General features: G+C 31.0%; 1 protein-coding gene across 1 annotated transcript in view; it reads left to right on the forward strand.

Moving 5' to 3' along the window:
- Positions 1–244: 244 nt before the first annotated feature.
- Positions 245–24384, forward strand: part of LOC145268182 (TOG array regulator of axonemal microtubules protein 1-like) — a 156204-nt gene continuing 132064 nt past the window's right edge. Inside the window, exons 1-2 of the mRNA XM_080123413.1 lie at positions 245–405; positions 8939–10458. Of these exons, the coding sequence (XP_079979539.1) occupies positions 8986–10458 (1473 nt within the window). The 5' untranslated portion in view covers positions 245–405; positions 8939–8985. The remainder of the gene's footprint in view (positions 406–8938; positions 10459–24384) is intronic.

Here is a 24384-nt window from a genome sequence, read left to right on the forward strand (position 1 = left end):
ACTATGAATGGGAGTGCGAGATATGGGGAAGGGGGGGTGGAAGCGATAACAACGGATTACCATCGACGTTTTTTAAATAAAAATTGGGAGGTGATAATTCTAAAATTCGACTTAAATAAATTACCGGTAAAAGGAAATTATTTTAACAGAAAGATAAAATTTTAAAGGCTTTCCTGCTTTTTTTTTTTTTTAAGAAACTGGGGGGAAAAAAGTACGTAGTAAATAATGCCAACCTGTTAACGTTGTTGACATTAGCAACGCATTAACGTTCGGAAAAGGAGAGAACACCTCCTTTGGTTCTTAATATTCGTTTTGCGTTCAGATTTCAAGTTCAAATATGAACTTTCAAAGACCTTCATACATCAACCTGCTTATTCGACAGCAAATGATTGTTATACCCTAAATGTAAGTGATATTAATTAAGTTTTATTAATCTTTAAAAAGAATAATATTAGAGAGGAAAGGTATTTTGTAACTTTTGTTCTTATATATATATATATATATATATATATATATATATATATATATATATATATATATATATATATATATATATATAATTTGACACCAAGGTTTATGTAATAGCTCAATAGTGTACCGTACCAGTAGAGCTCTAATTTGAACATTACATAAACCTTAGTTATTCAGAGAAATATTCCATGTTTCATACAAAAACACTTTATTGAAAAACAATTATTTTTGCTAAGTTTAGGAACATATATTTTTTAGGATATGCAAAATATCACAAATATTCATAAAGAGGCTCCATCAGTGTATAAATTTTCTACAACCAGAATGAAAAATTAAAATGTATTAGAATCACTAAATTTATAACTTTGATTTTTCATTCTGCCTTGAAGATGGGTGAAAAAGAAACATGCCACATATTATTATTATTATTATTATTATTATTATTATTATTATTATTATTATTATTATTATTATTATTGTAGTTGTAGTATTAATAATATATATATCATTATTATTATTATCATTATTATTATTATTATTCTAGTTGTAGCATTAATAATATATATATCATTATTATTATTATTATTATTATTATTATTATTATGATTATGATTATTATCATTATTATTTTTTATTATTATTGTAGTAGTAATAATAATAATAATAATTATATATATATATATATATATATATATATATATATATATATATATATATATATATATATATATATATATATATATATATATATATATATATATATATATATATATATATATATACCCAAAACCTCTTGATGGAGGAGAGACTAAAACTTGCTGCTATGGTTTCAAATGATCTGAAATAACAGCAAGAGGAGACTTGATTCCAAATATCTTTTAAATGTTATATCACCCCTCTTTTGGAAATAATGTACGATTATGAATATCTCCAGTATCAAATAATCCTTATACACTGTGAAATTTACTTTACATATGAAAACCAAAGGGTGATATAAGATATGAGAAATATTTGGAATCAAGTCTCCCTTTGCTGTTATTTCAGATCATTTGAAACCATAACAGCAAGTTTTAGTCTCCCCTCCATCAAGGCCAGAGATTTGGGGGAAATATCAGATATTTTGTAATTCATATGCCAAACTAAGAAAACAAATGACTATGATTGAAACACTTTATGGCTGTAAAAAAGTGCCAAAAATAGGCTCTGGATGATCGATTATCCCCTTATGGGTAAATATCACATAGCCCAATACACAATTATCTTTCCAACGAGCCTTCATTTGTTAAATTCTGATCAATAGTCGCTGAGATTTGAAACTTATATTATTACCTAAAAAGGTGTTGTAAGTGAAAGAAAATTAAAACTGTAAGTTGAACTTTACGAACAAAATTTATTGTTTGACTAAATACTCCAAAAAACAATTTACAAAATCCTCATTCTGCAGAGTTTCAAAGAATGCTATTCTTGTTATTCTTCTCACCAGAGGACATAAAAGAAATCAGCAAATTATATTCGTAGCAATGCTAGAATTTGCTAGTTAAGGCATTAAGTGAAACCACAATTAATTGTAGTTATAAATTGCCAAATAAAAAAGTGAAAAAATGTTGGATATGTAAAAAAATATATATAAAAACAAACTGCGCATAATATTTCAGCTTGCATGAAACTCCTCTCAAGTTTATCTGAACTGCAAAATAGTTCTTTAGATAGAATGTATTCCAAAATAAGTCCAGCATGACGATGCATATAATCTGATTGGAAAGTTTTCAAAACAGCTGAAATAATGAAAATTGTTTTTTTTCCAGGGAGTGCAGTAGCCCAAAGAGAATTTTTTAATTTTTGATTGTAAAGTTCAACTTAATAAGTTCTACTCTCCATTTTGTATTGAGTTTTTTAATTCAGTTGGGATTAAATTTTCTATATATGAATACTGTTATTTATATTAGTTTGAGATTTACCATTGCATATATCAGGTAAAGACTACATCCCTTTGTTTTCATTAATATATATATATATATATATATATATATATATATATATATATATATATATATATATTTCATTAATATATATATATATATATATATATATATATATATATATATATATATATATATATATATATATATATATATACATTCATAGCCAAATTGAATATTAAAATGCTCATATCTTTAATTCTATGGGACGAATCTACATGAAAATTTGCTGGCTTTTTGAAGATTATAATGCTATTCTATAGTAAAAATTTTATGACAATTGATTAAAAAACTATATTTTCAAACCAATAAAATATGCCCAAATTTGCCTACATTTGTATATATAGTGTTCTGCAAGTCAGCTTAGTTTTGCTACTTTAGGATGAATTTTGCTTAGGGGTGTTTTTTTTTTGTTTTCTTAGTTGTCTCCTCTGTGGCTTTCCCAGGCCACTAGATATATGAAATAATATATGTGTATGTGTGTGTGTGTGTGTGTGTGTGCACACACACACACATATATATATATATATATATACTTTTTGTATCTATTGTCAGTATTTATTCAACAGTGCTCAATATATTGTAGCTAGTTAGTATTAGATTGGTGCAAAAATAATGTCGTTTTATATATATATATATATATATACGAACGCAAAAAAACGACATTATTTTTGCACCAACCTAATAAGTTTAGAAAATATATTTATGGCAATTAAGCTATGCAATATTTTCTGTATTTCATCCTTATGAGGATTCATCAGGCTATGACATCCTCACGAGGATGAAATGTGAAAAATCCTGCATAGCTTAATTGCCATAAATATATTTGTCATCACTGTCTACGTCTGATTTACCTGTTAAACTAAAAGAAAAGAAAAATTATTTTTTTTTTCTCTCTAACTAAGCTTTACTTGACACTCAAAATTCTACTGTATTCTGTAAGTCTAATCCTCTTCTGAAAACTAACAATCTGCTCTACTCCCCAAGCTACCACTAACGCATACATTACACACGACTTGGATGGGGGTCATCAGCTATCAGCCCTTAACCTTCACATGCTGTCCGATTGGAAGTCATGATCACTAAACATCTATACATTTCTACTCCTAAGGCATGCAGTAGGTTATTCTTAACGAGGTAGATACTTACTAGCTACAGTCTGTATTTAGACTTACAGCTATCTATATTACATAGCAATAGCTGTCTCTTCCTTAGCTTTGCAATGTTAAATGTAAAAACTGAACCCATACTCTGTAATGAAAAATACAACCTCCTGATTTTTAAACGAAAGCTGAAGATATCTTCATTAGAAATGGAAACATACTTAATACCTACAACCTCCATATATTCGCATCTACTGGAAATCTGCCCATATATTTATTTACTTTATTATACATACTGAATACGCCATAGCTTATAATTTACTTCCTATTATACCTGTACTGTATTGTACTTCATATAAAAAAAATGACGTTACTTGTATCTATTGAATATACATCTTAATCCCTTCTGCCATCTAAAATATCCTGAGCTTGTACAACAAATTTTTTAGTTAATTCGTAATATCAAGCCATTCTGTAACGCATTAAGCCAACATAAAAAATAAGAAAAGGAAAAAAAAAAATTTTTTTTTCTCTTCTTTAATTAGGGAGTGCTTTGAATGCCGTATGCCAGTGCAAGTAGATTGGGTTGACCATCGTCTGATGGGTTGAGGGTACCAAATAGACAGTTCCTGGCTGCTGTTCCCGATTGGTAGTACAGGAGCTCCAACTCTTTGGTAACGCTTAGAGCGGCTGCTCCATCAACAGTTGTATAATATCGGGATGTTTGTAGTGCCATGTCGTGCATGGAAAGGGACCCTGCACTCATCCCGGTGGGCTATCCTGAGGCCACAATCCTAGTAGATAGAAGGTCAAGTGATGATCTGCTTGTGTTGCATGTCTAGTATTCTGCATAACCACTTGTTCAGCACCCCTTACCTAAACTGAAACTATTAAAAAAAACAAAATCACAGTACAATGACTACAATAAAAAATTACGCTAAAACCAGGCCAAACTCAAACAAAACCAACGTGCCTTCTACCTTGAAGCTTGCATTTACGAACATCCGTGGGCTTCGAACTAATTTAAATGATGGTGAAGCATTTCTCCTAACAAACACTGAGACTAAGCTACACTCCTTCATCCCCTCTAGCTACTTTAACATGCCCGGATATCTGCCACTCTGCCGTAAGGACTCTGACAGACATATGTAATCAATAGTTTTTAAAAATAAATCTATAGTTTTTATATAAAAATACTTTATATTTACATTTATAGAATATGATTTAGCATTGTATTCGTTTATTTTCAACAATTTATATATATATATATATATACACAAACATATATATACATGTATATATATATGTGATGTATATGTATATATGTAAATATATATATATGTATATATGTGTGTGTATCATCTCAGTAGCTTAATTGCCATCGATATATTTTAAAAACTTACTACCTAGCTCTACGCACGTATTAGGCACTGTTGAAGTAAAGACTGAAAATTAATACATAAAATATATTTCCTTATATCACTTTGTACATTTTATATGAATACATGAAACAATAATAATGATAATAATATATAATGTCAGCACCTTTAAGAAACTCGTTTTTTATCGTTGGGCACTTTCAATTGAAATAAAACATCGCAGAACATCATATAATGATTAGATCACTCTGACAGACATTCTTTTTGGCTCCTTACATTAAGTTGCTTCATGCCTTGTCTCAAGCGATTTACATAAAATAGAAAAATTAGACTCACAAGTGTTATTTTTGTTGTTATTATTATTAGTAGTAGTAGTATTAGTAGTAGTATAATAATAATAATAATAATAATAATAATAATAATAATAATAATAATAATAATAATAATAATAATATGTTGTTGTAAATTATTATTAGCATCAAACAACATGTTTATTATTTACTGCAATCTGTACTGGTGCTATCAGATCCAAAGATATCGGCTTCTTCACCAAAAATGCACTAAACTTTCTGTCTATTGTTTATTTCCTTCCCTTTAAAAAGCTTAATTATGATCTGCAAAACCAACTACAAAACAACAAAAAACAACTTGAAGCAAAGAACCTTTTGCCAAAATGGTCTTTTTCAATATAAAATAACCTGTAAAGGACTGATATGTTGTGTAAATAAAACAACCAAACCAAACTAGAACCTGTTGTCATGTATTTGAATAAATATATAATTTCCTTTGATATTGGTTGCTATTCATATTTTTACTATTTGCACGTATTTATTTGAAAATATGATGTTGCTTTCTTCACATTGAGAGTATCACATCTTTGGGAGCAGGATACTCTTTCATTAACTACTTTAAACTTACTTTGTGTCGCATTCGATCCTCATGGGGAGATAATAACAAGCATATTTATACCGGATGAATAACTTTCGTCAATTTTTGAAAAAAAAAAATAATAAAGCTGATTTTGTGAGGTTATTATTTTTTTAAATAAATATTTATATTTCTTTTTTGGTAATAACCACTCGTTTTATCCATTATCCCTCCCCCTCTCTCTCTCTCTCTCTCTCTCTCTCTCTCTCTCTCCACTCCCCTCTCCTCTTCTGTTTTCCTCTATTTCCACCCCATATAAACAGCTAAAAAATGTGCAGTGACAAATGAACAAACAACGTAACAAATAGACTTTGAAATTCCCTCCCTGTTTCCTGCTACATAACAAATATCATCATAATATTGGTATTATAGAGATTATTTTTGTTCTGTTTTTAACATGATGTTGTTAATGTAATGTTTTATTATGGTATGTGTTCTTCAGGATTGCCTGATCTTTCCCCTTTTTCCTTTGTTTCAGCTCGTTGATCTACTAGTCTTCATTAATTCATTGTTTTAACACTTCATTCTAATACAGTTTCCTTTTCTAGTAGCTTCTTTCCTAGAACTGCAATCTTGTGGAACTCTTTTCCTGTTTACTGTTTTCCTCCTACCTATAACCTTGATCTTTTCAAGACCAATGCGCATCTCCTGTCTTTGTAATAATCATCTTTTACTCTTATTAGCTCCTCATTAGTGGCTTCATGCCTTGTCTCAAGCAATTTCGATAAAAACATGATATAAAGAGGAATACAGATTACACTAGTGCAAGATAAAAATAAAAATAAAATCTCTAGACAGGCTCATTTCCTCAGATAGAAAAGCTTGAAATGAAAGGCCCCAAATACTGGAAAGTCACCTACTCTAAAAGTTTCTTCTTCTCTCAGACTTCTAGACTTTGAAATTCCCTCCCTGTTTCCTGCTTCCCTGATTGTACTAAACTGCTGAAGTTTGAATGTAATGTGAAGAGACATCTGGCTGCTCAACTCTCCACAGTTCCCTGTCAGACATGATCCAAATAATATGCCTTGTTTTCTTGGTGAAAATGAGTAAAAGGTTTGGACTCAGGATACCACATCAGCATCATCATTTATCATTTCTTCTCATGCTTTTTTTTTGCTTTTCTCTGTGAACTGAACCTGCTGCCTCAACTGTTCTATAACTGCTAAATCTGAGAACTCTCATCCATTCTTTCAATGTGACCATACCATCAAAGCCTCCTCTGTTCTGCACTCGTTTCTCTACACTTCAAATAAGAAGTTGCTAGTGACATGTAACAAATAAGCTGATCATATCTTGCTCTTTTTTTGTAGACTGTGAAGAAACAGCAGTTGTGGTTTGAGACATTTACTGTGTTTTTAATTAAGTGCATAATAATTTCTTCACTGTTGTATAACAAAAACTAAAAACGATTTATACTGTAAGTTGTTTTTAAAATTATTTTGTAAACAAAATAATTTTAACTGTCTAATAATCATAATGTTGTTGAAACGTTTGCATTTGATGAGATTTTCTATGAATTACTATTGTACAATTGAAGCTGTTAGCACTTGACAAGATATTCCAATGGTGCAATTAAACCACTTAACTTTGTACAAAGAGCAAGACATTCCAACCGTTTCTATAATACAATTGAACCTCTTAACTTAGTAGTGTATAGGGCAAGATATTCAAACTTTTCTCATAGTACAACTAAACCTGTTAACAGTAGTGCGATATTCCAATGTTCTTTATAGTACAATTGAACTCAACTTTAAGAAACAATATTTTGTTTGTCTATACAACCAATTTTTAGTATGATTAATTTTCTTAAGACTTTTTTCTGTTTTTAAATTTTTTAGATGATGCTTGATAATTTAATTTTTTTACATTCTTTCTACTACTGTTCTCACCTTGGATATTATTTTCACAGTGTAACTTCTGACTTTCTTTAGGTGTATCTTATAGAACTTACAAATCTTTTAATCACACTATATTGTGTGCTCATTGTCGAGTTTGATAGAAAGATTCCAGAGTGCGACGAAATACACCTGGAGAAGGTTGAAGGTTACATCAACCAAAACATTGTGAAAATAACACTCAAGATGAGGACTGTAGCCTAAATAAATCAAATAATACAATTACATCGGCCAAAACTTTGTGAAAATCAGGACAGTAGTCTAAATAATCCAAATAATCCAATTGTATATAATATGGTATGCTATGAATAATACCACTACACTATGGTTGGTTTGGCTAATGCAGCAATTAGCAAAGTCTTGGCTTTATTGTCTGTACACAATAATCTACCTCCCCCTTGATAGTGTGCTGCTATGCTTACTAAGTGAACTGTGTACTTTGTATATGGTAACAAAATAGTATCACTGATAAGATTTGTGTTAAATATGGACGGACCTGAAATAGTAGAGAATGAGAGAATGGCAAAATCATAGATCTGCATAAAGCATGAGACCAGATGTAATATGGTTGGCTTGGCTAATACAGTAATTCACTGAACTTGATGCTGTTTTTATTATTTTTATTCTTTTATTACAACAAAGCAATATTAGACGACACAGAAATGGAATGTGGATAATTCCATGACATTTTATTGTTTTTGTGTTTTGTAATAATTTTTTTACTTTTGTTTTTTGATGAAGATTAATAATTTGGATCAATTAATGGCTTAGATTACTGTTCACATGTTGGACATTTTTCTCACAACATTTTGATCTGTGTAACCATCGACCTTCTTCAAGTGCATCCTGTCAAACTCGGGAATCTTTCTGTTGAATCTGTACAAAATTTCAAATTTAATCCGGAGAGGTAACTTGCTCTCATTCCATCAGCTTTGATAAGGCAGAAGTCTTAAGTCGTAATTGTATTGTCAGATATTCTCTCCAGAAGACTGTCACTTAAAACTGATTATTATTTAACACTTTTATCTGGTGCACAATATTCCTTGCAACATGATGCACCTGAAAAAGGTTGGAGGTTACATCAGCGGAAACAGTAATCCAAATAATCCAAATAGTCTATTTTATTGATTCAGTTTTTAATTATATTTGAGTAATTGAAAAATTGTGTTTGTTTTATTTTCTAGAAATGTGTTCATTTTTCAATTAATGGGCTGACGACACTGGTTTCGTTATGAAGAACATGGAACAAGATGAAGTATTGCATCATTTAAATGATGAGAATTCTCTCAAGAAACTGGAGACTTTGAAACAACTTCAACTAACTGTAAAAAGAAATGGAGGTCATTTACCATGGGATGATCCATGGACAATTTTTAAAGGATTGGATGGCGCCTTATTGGATACAGCTTGGGAAGTTAGACTAAAATGCCTTCACTTAATTATTGATTTGATACCACAATTTGGCGCTAACTTGGATTCTTGTATGTTCTTGATTCTGAAGAATTTGATTCCTGCTCTTGGAGATCATAAACTCCCAGTTCGACGCTCGTCCATCCAAGCAATGCATTTATATTTGACTCACACAAAGAGATTTGAGAAACTGTCAAACGCAATTAAATTATATGGTCTTGAAAATGTTAGTGAGTCTATTCAAAGAGACTGCGTTTTGGCATTGCCAATTATACTTACGAAAGATTTCAGTGATCGTAACTTCTTTCCTCTCGTCCAGTGTCTAGCTAAAAAAATTTGTAAAGGCTACAATGAAACTGTTCAGAAACCAGCCTTCTTGGCACTGAAGAAACTTTGTGAGTTGGTTGGTTCTACGGAATTTAACAACTATCTTCAGCAACTGCCTGAAGACGTCAGGAAGGCATACTTGAGGGAACTTAATCCGGAAGCTAAAGAGCTTTATTCAGATTTGAATGACAGCATGGAATTCCCAACAATTCAAACAAATTTCCAGAAGATTGGTGGGCTAAGCGGCTATCACCAATGCCACGAGTACCACCATCATACACATCACCACAATCTGGGCTATAACGAAGGACTGTCCGACGTCCACATGAGCGGAGACTTAGAATTTGGTGTGTTCCCACAGCAACTAATTGTTCAAATAAACCGTGTCGAAGACGGATACAAACTACGTGCACCAGCAGTTGAAAACCTCCGGACGACTCTTTCTTCGTTATCAAAACATGAAATATCATATAACATGGGCTCACATATGTTATCGTTTATAGACTTTCTCGACAGCCTGTTAGATGATGCTAACTTTAAAATCACAACAATCGCCCTGGAAATTCTAGGTATATTCGTTGAAAAGCTTCAGGAAGATGTGCAACGCTTTTTGAAGCCGTTAGTCTTGATTTTAGCCAGACGGTTAAGCAACAATAAAATTGTGATCCGACAAAGACTGATGAGTGTGACGATGAAGTTGATGCAAAACACTTCACCAAAACTTGTACTCTCTGTGATGCTTGAGAATCTCCGGCACAAAGCATCGCGTGTGCGCCAAGAAATGATAAACGTAGTGATAGCGGCACTGCTGCTATTTCCGAGTGAAGAATTTGATCTCTGTTCCCTTTGTAAGGAAATTGTACCTTTGCTTAATGATCCAAAGAGAAATGTCCGACGTGCTGCCTTGGAATGCGTTGCTGTTATCGCACATGCCATGGGTCAAGGGAGATACCAACCTCTCATACAGGTATCAATATGTGTTCAATATATTCTTTGCTTGTATATTTGATTTTGTAAAATAAATATAAGCTGCATTATATATTATATTACAATATGGCAGCTTAAAGCCCAATGTAAACAAGTTCTTGTTGAGCCAACTCCTTAAATAATCCAAATTCTACTCAATCTCCACCATTAACGATTACTACTCTACCACATAACATTCATTAAGCCTTATCCTCGAATGGCGTTAGGGCTTTGATAAGTGGTGAATCCCTTGTAAATACACACGCACACACACACACAAACACACACACACACACAGAGAAATTTATGAATTATAATATGTAAAAATGTACGATTTTCCATATATTTTCTATTTGTTCTGTAAAGGAATCGTTTTACTCTAAAGCTCAATGTTTGTTAAGATATAACAATAGAGCATATATAAATTAACAACAATTTTGCTATATTTCAATGGCCAAGATTTTCATTTATTCATTGCAGACTATTATCCTCATCTTTCTTTTTAGTTGTTGTTTCATGACATTTCGGCCAACTATTCTTCTGGGCTTCGTAAGATGGTAAATGCGACTGCATAGGAACTCCGAATCTCCTGACTGCATCCTCAGCAATTACTGCCATCCATAGTTGCTTTGAGTTAGGAGATTGGGAGTTACCACCTGATGAAGGTCAGAGGAATAGTTAGCCGAAACGTCGTGAAACAACAACTAAAAATAAAGATGAGGATAATAGTCCGCAATAAAATCAATAAATAAATTAATGAATAATACTCATCTCAATGAATTCCAATTAATTAAATAATATGCCCAAGATTTTATTTATCATTCGTCATGTAGGCTGTATAAAAGCAAAAATCAAATATATTTTTCAAGATTGAACATATTTATTTGCATATTTTCTTATTATGTTCAGCTAAGAATTACTTGAATAATATATTTTTCATTCATCGTATATTAATACTCTATTTCTAAGATTAAGCATCTATTATTTTAGTAGGAACTTGTATCAGATATTCTTGGATATCCTTGAAAATAATATAATAAACATAATATATATATATATATATATATATATATATATATATATATATATATATATATATATATATATATATGTTTTTTATTATCATTTGGGGTAAACAGTTACATATGGTCGCTACAAATAGCCATCTGTTTCAGTCAAAGAGACTTCATCAGGCGGCCTGGAACCTCTCGATGCCAAAAAGAAAAATGAAAAAGGTATATATATATATATATATATATATATATATATATATATATATATATATATCAAATACTTATCTATTTATAGAGATCTCCAACACACGACACAGAGATTAAACCTCCTATATGTAACACAATGTAACTATAATTTAATTTAATATTATGATCATAACTTTTGTACCATTTAAAAGAAGAAGTGTCAAATAAACTAGTAATATTCTTTTTAAATTTTTACAGCATGCAAAAATAATGAAAATGCGAGACCAAAATCGTGTTTACATTATCGACGCTTTAAAACAACGTTCCTATGTAGCGATCATTTCGAAGATGTAAATACACCTATGTTTAAAAAATTTAGCAAAAATCAATTAATGGTCAGATTTTTATGAAATTCTCGATATTTATTTATTTTTAAATTAACTTATATTTTAAAAGCAGTTTTCGTTAAATATGAGGGGAAATATTCTTTTTAGGTGCTTCCTCCCATATTTCATGTTACAAAAACCAAACAAAATAAATAGTTTTTAAATTCGTTCAAATTTACTTATAGGTAAATGCATATTTTTTTTCTATCTTTATTTTTTTTATTGTTTGGAAAACATATAAACATTCGCCTATAAGTAAAATAATTTGAAAATATTTTTTTCAATAATGAAATAAATAAACAAAAGTCATAATTGTGGACTGGTACTGTTTTTGGTCATTGGAATGTAATATATATATATATATATATATATATATATATATATATATATATATATATATATATATATATATATATATATATATATATCCAGTAGAAGTTTACATCTACGGGGTTAAAAAAATCCAAAGAATCTTTACTGTATTAATATATGAGTGCTCATTAATAAATATAGGTTGGTTGGTTGGTTGGTTGGTTGGTTGGTTTGTTGGTTGGTTGGTTGGTTGGTTGGTTGGTTTTGTTTTACGGCATATCAACCCTTTTCGGGTTGCCGAATCCAAAGATTTTGAAGGAAAAAATTTTTTAATAGAATATATTTGTTATTTTCACATCGGTTTCTATTCAACCCATAGTTGGGACCCTAACAGGTACTACCACTCCGGGTCAGAGTGGATCTAGGAGCAATGGTAATTAAAGGGTGGCTCCACACTCCCCAAAGCCCACAAGCTGGGGCCTCACCACTGGATATAGTTTAAGGTCATATCTAGGACCCCCATTGAGGGACTTTTACCCTCTGCAGGGGGGGCAGTCGACGTATTCTAATGCCCTACCGACAGGGCCATTAATAAATATAGCTATTTAATCGCAATAATAAAGTTTTATTAAAACAAACATAATTTGGCTACACATTTGTTAAAAATGTTTCAGTCACAGCTATAATAAATCAGGATGTCCTTTTTATGCTTTAATTTCATGAAAACATGTTTTTAAATGTGTACACAATTTGTTTGCTTTCTTATTATTTTGTTCTAGATGAGAATCCGGCATCCTACCGAATGCCAGGCATTTAGATTTCTGCATGTTAGTACAGTCAGGGAAGCAGGAAACAGGCAGGAAATTCCAAAATCTAGTAGTTCATGGAAAGAAACTATAAGAGTAGGTTTACCGGAAATTAAGAACCTAAGAAATTAAGAACCTAAGAAATTAAGAATAAGTGTAGGTTTTCTGGAAATTAAGAATGGATGTGATTTTGTTGTTTGTTGGGTTAGTTGGGAATATTAAAGTAGAAGTGAGCACAAGTGCAAAGAGTTCATCAGAGCATTTCCTATTAAAGTACTTGTAAAGCAAGTAAAAAGGATACAACGTTGTGCTCATGAGACACAGGTTGGAGGTTTGTTTATAGTGTGAGGCCAACTAGATTGGAGATTCTGTTTTATTTAAGAGGAAGATATTAGTGGTAGATGAATCAGCCCAGATTTGGCAGCAATACTTTATGCATGGACGAATGATGGCTTTGTAGAGATGCAGAATATTGTCAGGTGTTAATAGTTGTAGTATGGTAAAGGGAGCCCAACTTCTTTGCTGCAGTGTTGGTAATGTCTTTGATATGTTTGTTAAATTTTGATGTCAAGGCGAGGGGTTTGAATGAAAAAGCATGTTCCTCCTTTTGATATTGTTTTTCCCTCTAGAGTATATTTGTGGTAAAAAAGTCACAAGACGACCAAAAATCATAGAAAAAAGTCCCACTTTTGTCTGGAACAAACGTTATAATTAATTTATAGTAACGGTTAATAAAATCAGATATTCATAATCAGCAGCAGCATATTCGGCTTAATGTACATTTTATATGGTGGCATGTGTTGGAGAGCTTTTACAAATTGACTTTCAAGTTAAACTATCTCTGACCAGGTCTTCATTTATTCCTCTTTCTCGTCCATCCTTATCACTTCTTTTTGTATTTTTTGTCTTCTTCTATGAGTTGATCCTACTACTTTAACTGTTCTTGGCTTAGGAAATCAATGTGGCATACACACGGAAGGGGGTAATATAGAAAGCTATTAAGAGGAAAAGTCAAGTCTAGAAAATAGAGTATCTATTATAAGAGTTATAGGTAGAAAGACTAAACTGAAAAAAAACAAAAGAAAGGAGCAAACTTTAGGCATGAGTTTTCTATGTATAAACTTATTAATGCTGGAAAGTTTTGAGTGAAAAAATAGGGGTTAAATTTTTAAATTACTTAGAGGCTAGAAAATTAATAGAATAATTATTTATAAATGCTTATTTATGCTGTTTATGGGTTGTTAAGTTTGACAAAGTGATTTCGAACCGAATTTGAATTTTTTCATATGTTTGCATTGCAAAATCAGTTCATTTTTTTTAGTTAATTATATTTTTGTCCTGAGGAGAAGTAATTATCTTAAAAACCTCCTAGATGTAAAGGTTTAAGAATTTGAAGAAATGGGGTGTATGATTTTAATTTATTTAGTATAGTTCAATTAATGGTGAAAAGAATGTTCTTCAATCTAAGATTTCTTATTAAAGTTATGAGAGGTGTTTATCTATACTATTAATAAAATTCTAAATGTTTATTTATCTATTTATGTGTGTATGTATATACCAATAAAACTTTCAGACGCATGCACCGAATTGAAAAATTCTTTTTCCCCTGAAAGGTGTGAGACCCTCCATTGTCCTTATCTATATATGGTTCGTAATGAACAACGCCATGTCACACAAAAAGCTCGAAATAAGGGTTTTTGGGCCATTTTGTGCAATTGTCGAAAAAGTTACCTGCCCATGTCAATGGAATTTCGCACTGTCTGTATACAGTCGTGGTAACATCTTTTGGCATATGGACAGAACTTGTCGTGCAATGGATAACACATCTGACTATGGATCAGAAGATTCCAGGTTCGGATCCTGGCAAGTTCGTAATAATTTTAACCATCATTTTATCCAATATTTACTCATTATCCTTACCCTTAGTTAGGGTATTTTTGTTTTTTCAATGATTTTGTTTTGTGCATATGGGAATTTCCCATACTCCGAGTTCACAGGGTAAGCGTTGATGGTAAGATGATGTTCAGTGTACACAATTTTGTGTTTGACTCAGCGTTGTGTGTGCTGACATGGCACAGCTGCTAGTTATTAATATTTGTTAAAAAAATATATGCAATATAGAAATGCATACCTTAATTAGTGTAGATGTGTTGCCAACATAAGTGTGGGATTTGAAAGGAGCCTGACTAACTTAGTGTGGAAGTTTCTGTTATGGTTAGAAGCAGGGTGAATATTTCAATTAGAGTGATTTTTAATAAGTGGATGTGGGTCAATAATCGGGGTGGGAGGATCATAGAGATCGCTATTGTTTGGATTATTAGGTAGATTGCTGATATTAATGTTTGAAGAATTTGATTCATTTACTGAAACTGATTAGAATTATTTGGGATTATCATAAGTGAATGAGTGGTTTGGTCTATTAGATAGGTACTTGCTAGTAACTTCATTACGGTACATGAATATATAACATCTTTATGGATGCAGTCATTTTTAATGGGCAATACTGCTTATTTTGGCAGTTGCAATTAGCTGTAAGATATACAGAAGAAGGGAATTGTTTGAGTTGTTTTAATTTTCCTATTATTATATGCAATAATTGTCTGTACCAGATTAGATATAGTTGAGTAAGAGATCTAAATCGATTTTTTTAATTTAGGTGTTATACCTATGTAGATATTTAAAAGATTTTTCAATAATCTAAAAAAATTCCTTAGATATGTTTGCTGTAAATTTTAATTTACAGAATTTAAATCCAATTATCCCTTGTACTGTGATCGTGGGGTCTTCGTTAAAACCAATACTAGTGTTTACTCGACCTATGTTCTTTCTGTTTTACTTTACCTATAAGAATGCTGGACAACATAGTGTTAGCACTTAAAGCAACTTGGCAGATTCCATCAGAAATGCCTCAGGTGAATTCATAATGTAAAATAGTGGTCACTGATACTTGACAGATACTAAAGAAAGCTGAGTGTTTGTGCATTGAAGCGATGGTGATGAGGAATCAGTTGCGCTGGTCATGTTGTTTCGATGGAAGATGCGAGGCTACCTAAACAGTTGCTTTATGGCAAGCTTAAAACTGGGAAACGTCCTTAGCATGGTCCAAAGAGCCGCTTAAAGGATTGCATAAAAGGCGATCTTAAAGTCTTCAAGATTCCTGTTCAGAACTGAGAAACTAGTGAAATGCCGGCCCGAATGGAGAAGACTAGTAAAACGTGGATGTGAAGTTTTTGAATGGAAAAGAATTGATCATGCTGAGCTCAAGAGAAACCCGAGGAAAGCCAATGTGTCAGTTTTACTTGATGTGTTGAACAGTTGGAAATGTGAGGCATATGATTGGATGCTTCTCGCAGAAATTGCTTACATTAACCACAAAAAACACATGCTGTAGACAGAGAGAGCAGAAAAGCTGAGGCAGAAGTAAAAGTTTCAATACTCAACCTTGTCTGCCACATATGTGGCAGACTGTGCAAATAAACCGCTGGCCTGAAAAATCACTTTTGATCCCATGGACATGGTTTGGGTGTCAGACAATTCACTCGGGAACTGCAGTGAAGATGGTCATGAACATTGGGATAGCTAGCATCTGTTAAGATGAAGTTACCATATATATATATATATATATATTATGGATAAAAAGATTATCCATGGACACGTGTTTTGATATATTTATGGCTCATCAACATGGCTGGCTATACTGAGGACAACTTCTTTTAAAAAGTCCCAGTGGAAGTAACTCATACAAAAATGCAAATATCAGCAGAAAAAACAGAAAAACTCAACACACACACACACACACATACACACACATATATATATATATAACTCTTACTTTTTACTTTTTAATACCTTTACACACACACACACACAAACACACATATACATATATATATATATATATATATATATATATAACTATTACTTTTTTTTACTTTTTAATACCTTTGCACACACACACACACCCAGACACACACACACACACACACACACACACATATATGCACATATATATAATTCTTACTTTTTAAAAAAATTTTATATCTTTATTAGATTATATCATAATCTTATTTGGATCAGTGCACACTGATGAAAGTTCCATATAATATATTTTAGAAACAATTCCTTTCGTCATGTATTCAGCCTCAATTCAAATGTGCGTATGTTGTGGCTCACAAGAGATATTCGGCAGAAACTGAAATGGATTTGAAAATAAATTAAATTTTTAAAAAATTGCTTTAAATCCATTGTTCTTAGTATTGATATTTTTAAATTTTTACATTTTTATTCATACATTTTTTTACATTTTTATTCATAAATTTTTTTACTTTAAACTTTTGTAATTTTTTTTATTTTACTTATTTCTGTATTTATTTTTGTTAAATTTCTCTAGTTGAATGTTTTCTAGAGAGGCATTGGATACCTGTAGGAGGGACTACGTAAAGGTTGCCAACATTCTACGTGAAAGTGTTTCTGTGGAAAGAACTGTATTTAAACTTGGCACTTGTTAGTCGATGTTGTTAACCACTGAGCCATGATTATCTTTCATATAGTTTTATGAACGCATTCAATCACGAGAAACAGCAGGTATTTGTGCTAGTTTATGATTAAAAAAAGAAACAAGGCATTGAAAGCTACAAGTATTAAGTATTAATCAGTTATACTAACAGTCTTTTGGAGAACAAAGGTTCAATTCTCAATATAGCATTACCAAGACTACAATTATGAATTACTTAAGACTTTTACTAAGTCATGGTTGATGGAACAAGATATCCCCATGGATTAAATAAAAGGTTCTGTACAAATTACTGTGTTTGACAAGATGCACCTGAAGAAGGTCAAAGGTTACATCAGGTTAAATGGAAGAATAGCATCCAAGATGAGGACAGTAGTCTGAATTATACAAATTCTTAAAAAATACCTATCTCAAAAATTCCGAAACATAACATATTTTGTCCCTTCAAAAACAGAAATGCTTCTTGTTAAACACTGCATTGGTAAAAGAGGTCAGTCTTATATAACATGTATCACAACAAGAGCTCTAATGGTGTCCAGGTGATGCCTGGCAGGGCCAACTCTTCAATTATAGGCCTTCAAAACTCAAGTACAATTTGTGGGAAATATGATGAGGAAGAAATACTTTTAATATTATTGGATGGCTCTTTCCAATTTTGATGTCAGGAGATGCTCCCGTCACCCACAATCCCTCTGTATGCCACTGATAGCTAGGAAAGGTAAATTTTCAATTGGTATCCCCATGGCAAAATACAGGCATCATCATAGGTATGTTCTATTTTTATTTATACTCTCATAGCTTCTTTAAGGATAAATCTAGAGATGCAAGAACACTTGCATCGTTTTCTCTGATAAATTTTACATAAGAATGCACTTTTAGATTTTATAATCTTTCTTTTTACAGGATCCGCACAAACATCATGCACATACACACAGACATTGAATTATATATATATATATATATATATATATATATATATATATATATATATATATATATATATATATATATATATATATATATATATATTATATATAGCTAGCATTTCAGCCCGCCATTGTCCGGGTGTTTGGAGTTGTATGCTGAGCAAAAAAAAAAAAAAAACTGTGAATTTTTTAAATTTTGACCCTATCATGACCCCTTAAAATTTATTGTTTTCGGCTCAAATCAAGTTATTAAGTTAGATCCATGTCCAAGGAACCAATATCTAAAATTTCAAGTGTTTAGACCTAAAATTGTCGAAGGAGTTTGGTAGAGTTCTCAAAGGTCAAATCGTTGAACTTTGACCTCTTAACAGCAAACTTTCTGGCCGAAACCCAAACACATAGATTTTCCCAAATCTCAGTACCCTGTATATCAAATTTCCAGTCTGTAGACTAAAAATTGACAGAGTTATTGCGTAGAGAAATGTACACAGACAAACAGACAGACAGACACACATTCACTTTTATATATATATATAGATTATATATTTATATATATATATATATATATATATATATATATATATATGATATAAAGCTGAACGTGTGTGTGTGTGTGTGTGTGTGTGTGTGTGTGTGTGTGTGTGTGTGTGTGTGTGTGGTCATGAATAGGCTCCTATATGGTTGACTATTTTAAAAAAACTGATTACATATAATGATAGAAGATGTATCGAGGATCAGGAATGGGTATGCTTGATCTGGCAGAACGGTGTTTCATAAAAATTGTGGGGTCTGCGTTCGCACCTGGCCCCCAAAGTATGGAAATAAAAAATGAAAAAAAAAACGTTTACAAGGGTTTTTGATATAAATGTACATAAGAATACTTTGATAAGTATGTTTTAACTTCAATAGGGATGGTTTAATAAAATTGTGGGGTCTGCGCTCGCGCCTGTACTCCATGGAAATATTGCACAAACTTTAACAAAGACTTTTCATATCTATTTGCGTAAGTATACTTTGATAATTATGTTTCAGTTTGAAGAAATATGGTATAATAAAATTATTGGGTGTTCGTTCGCGCCTGACCTCCATAGAATGTAAATATGTCACAAAGTTTAACAAGGTTTTTTAAAAGGGGTGAGGGTCCACAATAACACCTTAACTTTAATCTTAATTCACGTTAGCTTTTATTTATTTCTTTGAGTTGAATCATATTTTGTCGAATAAATTCACCTCATAAATTCACGTTCTTATTAAAGTGAAAGCCCCCCAAAAAAAGTCGGAACTTTAGACAATTCTCGACACAAATATCACATAACTCTATTTTTTTCCTTCTCCACTTGCACGTGGCACTCTTTCGAAAATAGATAAATACATAAATAATAAAAAATAAGAACGTTACTTGTTATCATGTCAAAAGAAGGAAAAAATCCTGCTCAAAAAAAAATTTACATAACCTTTTGATTTTTATTTATTATTTTAGCTTATTTTTGTTAGTGTACTAGAAGGAATTCAGTTGATTACAACCCTTTCTGCGTGTTCTTTACATTATAATAGTACAACCTTGAATCCAACGGCGCAATACTACACCGTTCAATACTGTAAAACTGAAATGAAGCTGTCCTGCTTGAAAAGGGCGCCATTTTCTTCTTATTCATATTTATATCGATTCTTTGCTTAAAAAAAACTAAAGTAATTACGTGTTTACTTTTTTGATATCCCATTTTGCTGTTTCGGATTATTTTACTAAAGTAAGCAAAGCTTCATTATTTTTCAAAACTGTTTTTGTTTCTTTGTTTTTCGATATTTCATCGATATTATTTAGTAAGAGTATTTAGCAGAAAAGCCAACAAATGACTATCCGAAAAAATAAATGTACAAGAAATAAACGTTACCATAGTCAATAAAAGTTCAGTTCATGTTTTTTTTTTGTTTTGAAATAGTTTTTAATGCTCTTTACTTGAAATAATTTCAGCGAACCGAAATTAAAACAAAATTTGAGGCGATAACTACTTAAATGAATTTTTATATAAACTACACATGCCATAATCAAATATTCCTCAAGCACAAAATAACGGAAAACATTAAAATATGTTTATAAATATTCCTTACGTTGATGGAACTCTCTTAAATTGTTAACACAGAATGCTCAGGTGCCCCTCCTTCAAATTGAAAACGGGGCTCTCCATTTCAAAGTCGCAGCCATTTTGATTGTTTTTAAACCGGTTTGTGAATTAAAAAAAAGATTTTTTACAAACTACTTAAAAATACAAACCAATGAACTTTTCTACTATAAAAGTAACTTTTATTGACTATGGTAACATTTATTTCTTGTATATTTATATTATTATATATATAATATTTTCTCTTTGTAAGGAAACATCATTTTGTTGGTCACTCTTGGCTACGAATGGAAACAAAGTTGATATAAAAAATATATGTTCGCAAAAATTATCTTTACTTTCATCATATTTTGCTTAGGGTAACATTTTTGAGTATCAAAACATATCTCTTTACAACACCCTCCTTTTCATAACCTATCATACTTTTATTAATCACAGTCCATTTTCTGTAGGCTTTTTTTGAACCCAGTCAACAACGGGTACATCTGCTAGTGTATATATATATATAAGATCTTATATTGAGATATATATATATATATATATAAAAGATCTTTTATATATATATATATATATATATATATATATATATATATATATATATAAATAAAATCTTATTATTGAAAATTAATTCAAATTTTCAAATAAAAACTTATAAACCTGTAAAAGAAGTATACAAAATTTTTAATTATCCAAAAAAGAGTACAAATAAACTTGAAAGCCCTTATTCCATGGAGTTTTGAAAAATGCAATTCTTTTCATCAGAGAAAAGAGGTTTGCAAAATATACAATAAATTTTGCAGGTTAATGTATTAAAAGACTAAAAATAAGCAGTAAATTTTGCAAAGAATAAAATCTGTCTTTGAGAAGTTGTTTAGTGGTCTTCTGCTATTCAATGAAACACATGTAAGTTGTATTTTATAATAAAAATAATAAGATCTTATAATGTGGATTAAATATATCTTCTGGTCTTGGAATAAATATACATGCTCTGAAAGTGAAAATTCACTTTTATTGAGCTTAATATTTGTTACAATTTGAAATATTATCTATAGAATACATACTTCAATAATATTATACTCTTATAACCATTATATATATATATATATATATATATATATATATATATATATATATATATATATATATATATATATATATATATATATATATATATATAAGAAAACTCTGTTGGTGAATTAAGTCAAATTTTGCCTAAATGTTGTTTCATTGGTTAGACCCAATATTTATTGAGCAATTTGTTATAAATGATTTTAGTTTTATTAATATAACTTATGATGTAAAAAGCCATGTTAAAAAATAGGACACGTTTACAAAATGAATATATTACAGGAATAGTAAACAGTGTTTAAATATTATTTATAGGCACTAGTATGATAGGTCTTCTCTGCAACCTTTCTCTCAGATGTGATGTTGCTATTCTCAGTTATTTCTACAAATACTATAATTGCATGTTTTCTTCAGAATCGTCTCAGCTATTCCCTGCTTCCTTTGTTTATTTGACTCGTTGGTCTAGTGGTCTCTATTAATTCACTCTTTTGATATTTCATTGTAATAAAACTTCCTATTCCAGTAATTTCTTGTCAAGAATTGCAGGCTTGTGGAACTCTGATAGTTTTTCTCCCATCTACGACCTTCCTCTTTTCAATGCATCTACTGTTTTTGCGATAATCATTTTTCGTTCTTGTTAGTTCCCTACATCAAGTGGCATCATGCTTTGTCTCTAGCGATTTCTATAAAATAAAGAATATGTATATATGGGAGTGATGAATGCAAAAATATTTTTGTATTCAATCATTTAGATATATTCCTTCTGAACTTATATTAATTTTACAACAGTCAGTCATGGCGAGAATTGTTTCCAGATTCTCCTAATGCGTTTCATCTAACCACCTCTGTCGAACATCATTACCAGAAGGTCGTCCAGATGAAATACAAGTAAATTAATATAGTTGAGATTTTTGAAATGATCTTTTGTCGTCTAATGAATTATTAGTTCTGACTTCCTTCCCCAGAAATGACCAGCAAGTTGAAGTCTTATCTCTCTTAGGAAAGTGTCCATATAGATATTCCTTCGTTGGGTCTTCCTTTCAGCTCATACCCAGTGCAACTCGTAACATCTTTGTATATGTTTTGTGAATAATGCCTCTTGCTGTTTCGGCACTGTCTAAATTGTTGAACCAAAGGAAAAACATAATAAATAGTTCTGACGATGTAACTGTTGGGATACAGTGTTTTTTTTTACAGTCCCATAATAAACACATATCCCAAACATATCTATCATTAGAACAATTAGTAGACAAAGTTAAGATCAAGTATTAAATATGTATTTACAGTTGACAGCATATAAAGGACAGCAATGTAGTATCATGCAAAATATGAAGTAGTGGTAGTTCTTTACTTATCAACGTAGGTTATAGATATTTGGTCAGGCCAGATATCCTCCATTCTGTATGTAGTTCATAGGATACAAATGATGTGGTGAATTCGTTTTACTCTCTGACCTTTGATGGGTATGACCACCGGTAACAACCCAGCAATGGCACTGAACTGGGCCACCTGAAAGAGATCGGTTCTAAGGCAAACTTAATCAAAACACCGACCATTCAATGGGGCATATAATGAAAAGGGGAAATAACCCAGTTGTGCACTTTCATTTTAAGCAATCTCTTTGCCATTTCTGATTTAGTTATATCTTCTCAGGTAAGAATGGACGATCCTTACCTTAATTAGAGGATTATCGTTAAGGCTTTGTGAGCCACAAGAAAATTACTTAAATGTTATTTATTGTTTTCCCCTTACAATTTTCATATCTGTTGCAACTTGCTTTTTTCTTTGTTTTCCTATGACATCTTTTATGCAAACCCGATTTCATATTCGCATTCTTTTCTCTTTTCTTCCTCTTTTCTTTTGTATATTTTCTTTGCTTTCACTTTTTCCTTTCATTCTTTGTTTTTCTTTTTTCTCTTTTTTTCTTTCACTCTGTTTCATTCTTTTTGCTCACATTTTCTTTCTTAACGCTTATCATTGTAACAATCCTTTCTTTTTGTTTCTCATATTTTCCTTTTCTTTCTTCCTCTCTCTCTCTCCCTCTCCCTCTCTCTCTCTCTCTCTCTCTCTCTCTCTCTCTCTCTCCTACTATTTCTCTCTTCATTTTTATAATCTATCTCATCATTTCGGTTGCCCTACACACAAAACAATATCCATTACTAAAGTATAAGGGGGAGGATTTGTGAGAATGGGTTTATGTTTTTATTTATTTTTCACATTTCAAGCAACATCAATTCTTATTTGCAGTCAAGAAGGACGTATTTAGCAGATAAGTTGTGAATTTGTAATTTCTTTTTTCTTTTCTAGATGCAAATGCTAATATTATATTTATTTCAATTTTTAATCGTTATCTTTATTTCATTGTTTTATTAATTGTGTGATAGGTTTTCTCATGCAAAATGTGCCGATTCTATCTGGCAAGTTCATTTTGAATATATATTATTGTTTTTTTTTATAATAGATTTTTCCCATCCATAAATGTTGTTTATTATATTTCCCAAGTTGATAGCATCAATAGATTAGGCAATTGTATTCATTTTCAGTTGGTGAGAGAGGAATCTTTCACAATACCTTCCCTCAAACACACCAAATGAACT

This window comes from Euprymna scolopes, chromosome 43 (assembly GCF_053919585.1).
Source record: "Euprymna scolopes isolate OS-2025 chromosome 43, ASM5391958v1, whole genome shotgun sequence".
NCBI classification, from domain to species: Eukaryota; Metazoa; Mollusca; class Cephalopoda; order Sepiida; family Sepiolidae; genus Euprymna; species Euprymna scolopes.